A 6,000-nucleotide genomic window follows, 5' to 3' on the forward strand; every position below is an offset into this window, starting at 1 on the left:
ACTGAAGTCATGTCATAATCTCTCTAATTACATTCTGTGAGTTGTTTTTGGAACTGGGTGCATTCACACACTTTAGAAGATGGCTTCAAACCGTTCTACAGTCTGACGTCAGTTTGTATCACATGACCACCATCATTCAACTCCAATCCATCCCCACCAAACCCCTGGGTGTCATCCTTGACAGCACACACCCCACATTGACAGCATAACCAGGTCAGCATACCTCCACCTTTGTCACACTAACTGCTTACACTCCTCTCTCACATGATTCACCTCCCAAACGACTGATGCACCTCCCTTCCCACTCCCGCCCATCACGCTGCTCCTGCAGCATCTCCACGGATTCACACACTCCAGTCCACCTCTTCCATCTACCTCATTTTCCCTCCCTAGCATGCATATGTGGAGTTCTCTGCTACTAAACACCTTCTTCAGTTTCTGCACATGCAGCACCTCCTCTAGCTGTGATCATGCATCACCTCCTTTGGGCTGTGATCATGCAGCACCTCCTTTGGGCTGTGATCATGCAGCACCTCCTTTGAGCCGTGATCATGCAGCACCTCCTTTGGGCTGTGATCATGCATCAACCCCTGCGACTTGACCTCCTTAAAAAGACACCTGCACTCGTGTTGTTGCATCTCCTGGAGCCGTTTGATTGGTGTAAAAAACACGCTGAGGTCAGGATTATCAGCGCTGATGAGGAGCTTCTAATCAACGTCCGACAAACTGCTGAGTCGGCCTTTGTAGCTTCCACACAAACGAATGGAAACAACATGCAGCAGGATCCCCATAAAAATAACCTGGAGCGTTTCTCGATGGTGTAAAAATGTTTCGGATTCATGTCTGTAAAGCGCTGAGGATCTCCTGCCAGCAGGAGTCGGGGCCGATGGGAGGAAGTCACACACTCCTGGTGCAGCGGTGCTGCTGACGGGGCTCGTTTAAACCCTCATCATCAGCAGACGCCGCCTCCATCATCAACATCAACACGGGAGACTGACAGGATCTGGATCAGGGATCAGATCCAAGAGATGGTCTGACCAACGTTTGGACCAGAAGATGGAAAAACATCCATCTATCATGAAAGAGGCCCAGTACGCCTCAGTGTTTCACCAGGTGGTTCCACAATAGCGACAAGCTAATGTTAGCTCTAGAGTTTGATGATTTGATGTGATTTTATTTGATTTCATTTGATCTGACTTTGGTCTTTAAAGCAACATGGTTGACATGAATCAAAATGAAACACCGGTACATTTATGTGACAGTTTTAGTAATACTTTTGTTAAATGTGTTTTTATTTGCGTTCACATTGAAACTTCATCTCGGCCCATCACATTATAGATAATTATCGATTAGAAATATTTTATTCTAATATTCTGCTGCTTCCGCCGACGTAGAACTTTAGTGAAACCGTTAACAAACCAGAAATACCGTATCTCTTTTTTTATGCCATTCTCTGGAAAACAATCAGTAAAGATAGTTAAGAGAATATAATAATAATAATAATAATAATAATAACAATAATAATAATACAGCTCCTGTCTATGAAGTGTGGCCAACACTTTCTCATGTTTTACCTTCACAGCGTCCTTACATTTCTGATTTTCCCTGACCTGAGGGGCTGCAGGATGGATCGTTGGTGGGGGTGTTTTGCATTTTGCTGCATCATGGACTAAAAGAACCCAGAAACTGGTGTCGGCAGCTTTGTGCCACAGCTGTCCCGGTACAGTGGGAGATTTATCGGATGGCACCAGAGGAGGCAGCAAGCGGCTTATTGGTGCTGTGATTTCAGAGGGAATCATCGCTGTCACATCATCTGAGAGTTTAAGGTCAGACATTTCTCACGACATCGGCTGGACCTGAAGGTCCCAAGGCAAGGATGCTCTTCTTTACCCCCTTCTGAGATGCCTCAGATGAACCCACATGTGACCGTCGCTCTCTACGAATCTCCAACCAACCCATTTCACTTTCTGGATGTACGTTTAAGTGTTTCTAAGGCAAAGCAGCGGCGCCGTTACATCGCCTCCATGAGTCATCGCTGCGTTTCCCAGCCTTCATCTCTGCAGCCTTTTCTGCTCTGCATGTTTCGGCGATGTTCCCAACAAGCTTAGCACAGCCTCAGAACATCGAGTGAGGTCAAAACTGTTTCTGTTTGAGAGTGTTGTCCTTCAGATCAGTTTTCCACTGTTGCATAGCAACAGTGATCACTATGGCCAGCACGTCCCACAGACAGTTCAGTTTGCTGTTACAAAGACACTGGCCGTGTGCACGGGACAGCTGCAACCCAGCATCCTGTTCCCGACGCCACAGCCCCGTGTCCTACAGCGTCAGTCAACACTCCTGGACAGGATGCTCCTCAGGTAGGGTTGCCAGGCAACCGACTTCAGAATTTAATGAGGAGAATACAACATCAGGCCAGTTAAGAAACCTCATAATTCATCAGATTATTCAGTCAGCAAGACATGATGTCATAGTTTCGTGGATTGATCTCACGCACTCCTACAAATTATGGATATCCAGTGAATCCGTTTGCTTGGTTGTCCTGTTTACTCACCGACGTAAAACTACTAATTAAACTTGTGAACCAAACAAGCAAACTCAAAGAAAGTGCAAACCAGTTGTTACCCTCTCTTCTGGAGGAACAAATTCTCACTCATTCGTGCTTGTTCAAGTCTTAACATTTCAAAGCAAACAAAACACAGCCTTAAAATCTGTTGCCTGCTAGCAAAGAACCAAGCGTGAAGAATTTTCATGTCAACTTTAGCGCAGGTTTTTCCACAAAACCTGCATTAGAGAAGCTGCAAAGTTAGTAGCAACCAGAGTCAACGTCAACGTGAGCTAAGGCAAAACTAAGACTGCGATGACGAACGCTCGGTCAAATCTGAGTTTGGAAATATGGAGAAAGGACGCCATATTAACTGGAATGTTTGTTGAAGTTGAATTGACTTCATTCCAAGTCAGATTTTACCATCGTCTATAGTACAAACTCAGATTTCTTCTTGGTGTCCAGCAATTTTTACCAAAAAGCACCTTTGTACCTGCTGCCTTCCTCTCGTCTGACCTTTGGCTGTGGTTGCAGTCAGTATAGGGAACGTAAGGGAACTTACAGTTTGTGGTGGTGCAGGGTGTGGGCGTGGTGGTTGTTGGAAGCGTTGGTTCTGTGCAGGCGTTCAATTCTCTCCTTCTCTTTCTCAACAAAGTTCGTGTTGGTGCCTGTGCTGGTGGAGGGTAGTCGAGTCAGTCGGCTGTGGGCCCGTGGCTGATCCCTGGGTGGGATCGGTGGAGGAGGAGGTGGAGCAGAAGCTGAAGAGGAGACCGGAGCAGGGATTTGAGTTGGGATAGGGATGGAAGTTGGGGTGGAAGTTGGGACGGTAACAGAAACTGGGATTGTGGAGACGTTGGTGCTGTTGTAAGAGTGGTGGGTGGAGGAATGGTGGTGCTGCTGATGATGCTGGTGTTGATGGTGGCTGTGGTGGAGGAGGATCGAGGAGGGAGGCTGAGGAGGAGCTTGACTGTTGTGGTGCAGGTGATTCTTCATCAGTATGGATGCGCTTTGAGAGGGTGGGGGTGGTGGTGGAGGAGGAGGGATTGGTGGCTCTGGAGGAGGGGCAGGTGACGGAGGAGCGACGGGTTGCCGATCCAAACGTAGGTCCTTGTTCTCCTGGCTGAGCCGATCCAGTTGGACCTCCAGCTCTTCGATTCGGCGCCGCTGTGTTTCCAGAAGCTTCTGCTGGCTCTCGATGATGTTGTTGAGTTCAAGAAGGTACTCCACAGCACGGTTAGGACTCTCTGGACTGCCCTGGCCTGGGCCTGGCCCTTGACCTTGATTAGCATCCATGACTAGCTGGTTAGAGGGCTAGTGCACAAGCTAATGGCTACGGACTCTTCAGGCTAAACTGCACCTTGGAAAATCCCCAACGAAGGTTAACCAATAAAAACTTCTTGGACTCTAAGACTCTAAAAGCTGCTGACTGTTGGGAATACTGCTAGCTGGCAAGGAGGTTAAATTCTACGCTAACTCAATTGGTGTAGATCTCACCAGGATGATGAAAGAGGCCAAACTACAAACTACTTAGAGAAGGTCTAAAACCAGAATCTAAAGCTAGTTGGTCTACTCTACAGCCTAAAAACTTAAGTCTATATGTCTACTGCGAGGGTCCCTAAACGCTACACCCTAAAAGCTAAACTACCCTTTGCCCTCCCCCCCACCAGAGGTAAGTGGGGGGGAGAGGACTTTTTCTTCTTCGAGTGCTGATTCAAAGATCAAGAGGGTCCTTGTCCTTGTTGGCTCCAATCAGAGAGGTTTATCGAGTCCTCAATCATTCCTTGGTTCGGTCAGGCGTTTCTGGTTGGGTTCCAGACCCATGGCAGTTAAAAAGAGAACCAATGGAGACAGAGATAGACGGTCTAGTTTCCCAAAAAGAGCTGCTGTCAGTGTCATATGAGCTCTTTGGACTCCATGCAGAGGATCAGATCATGGGTTTGCAAGAAGCAGTTGTGAACGACGATTTTCTTTGTCCCAATATATTACAGGTTTGGAACATGATCATTGCCGAACAACAAAGGATTGTCTGACATGATTGGAAAAGAGATACGTCTTTTACTAGCATCCAGTTGCAGCCTCACAAACAGGTCGACTAACCGCCAGCTTCCCTCTGGCCACCAATCATATAATCCTGGGTCAAAAATATTCTGATAATTCTCCCAAAGAAAATAGACAATCAATAAATCAGTCTGGAACCAAAATCTTGAGAAATCAACACAACGCAAAGCTTTACAAAATAAAAACTCAACATCTGTTGAAGATCATCTTCTGGGAGAGGAAAGGTTGACCTCGTCCTGGTCCATGGGTTCACCTGCAGGACTCAGCTCGCCATCCTGCAGTCGGCCAATCAGACGGTGGAACATGAGAAGTTTGAATGTCATGTCAGATGATTGTCTCGGTCCAGGATATGATGAAGCATCCGGGATTCAGTGTTGTCCCATTGGAAAACATGTTCTAGTCCTTCTTCACGTCACAATCCTTTACAAGAAAGAGAAGAAAAGACATAAAAAGGTGGATGAAAAGAAATGATTCCTTCCTTTCCTCTTTCAGTCCTTTCATGCTTTATCTTTCTCCATCCTTCTCTTTCTAGTTACTAAAGGTACGAAGTCTCGAGCAGTGAAGCCACCAGAGACCGGATAACCACCGACCGCCTTCCTCTCCTCCCACTTTCTCCATCCCAGTTCATCTCTCCTCTTCATCATTCCATTTCTCCTAATCCTGGTTCATTGAGTATCACGAAACATCTAAAGGTGTTAGCGAGTGGCGGCTGCAGAATTCTAACTTTTGTAAATCTGCATTTTGTGAAATGTCAAAGTTTTTTTTTATTTAATCCAATCCAAATAAGTTCCATTTACTTCCATTTTCATTTTAACCAATGAGGTCCTGTTTCTCCACTGTTAGCTTGATGAGATTTTAACGGGACTTCAGATTCTGATGGTATTCCGGATTGATTTGGATGACCCAACGGAGGTTTGAGCTCCCTGAGTCACGCCTACTTTAGTTTATTTGTACTAAAAAGAGGTTAATGGATGCCTCAGCAGATTAAGTTAACCTCCTCAGTAGCTTACTATTTATCCTGATCAATTTTGATGAATAATCAAACAATAATCAAGCTCAAATTTTCTGCCATAAATTTCAGGCAAAAAAAAATCCCAAAATGTTTCGACACGATTTCAGCTTTTATAATTTCCTTTTATAATTTGTCTGTTTTTTTATTTTGATACATGTTAAAAGATTAGATGTTTTTTTTGTTCAGAAAACGCACAGTACTATTGAAATTCTTCTTTACATGAATCTCTTTTGGATTTTGTATCAATGTGATTATTTTGTAATTTGACTTTTGTGAATAAACGTGATGTTAAAATCAAATCTCTCTCTATCTCTGTGCAGAGCTCAGTTATCCTCATTTTTCATATTGTGTCCTCACAGAAACATTAATTTCTTCAACAAAAACCACG

At 45.0% G+C, this 6,000-nt stretch overlaps 1 protein-coding gene across 1 annotated transcript in view; it reads right to left on the reverse strand.

Annotated features, from left to right (window-relative positions):
* The window catches only part of LOC137587795 (IQ motif and SEC7 domain-containing protein 2-like), a 63,170-nt gene extending 59,335 nt beyond the window's left edge, over nt 1-3,835 (reverse strand). Inside the window, exon 1 of the mRNA XM_068304427.1 lies at nt 3,105-3,835. Within this exon, the coding sequence (XP_068160528.1) occupies nt 3,105-3,835 (731 nt within the window). The remainder of the gene's footprint in view (nt 1-3,104) is intronic.
* Between the last annotated feature and the right edge of the window lie 2,165 nt (nt 3,836-6,000).

The sequence above is a fragment of the Antennarius striatus genome, chromosome 2 (assembly GCF_040054535.1).
Source record: "Antennarius striatus isolate MH-2024 chromosome 2, ASM4005453v1, whole genome shotgun sequence".
Taxonomy (NCBI): domain Eukaryota; kingdom Metazoa; phylum Chordata; class Actinopteri; order Lophiiformes; family Antennariidae; genus Antennarius; species Antennarius striatus.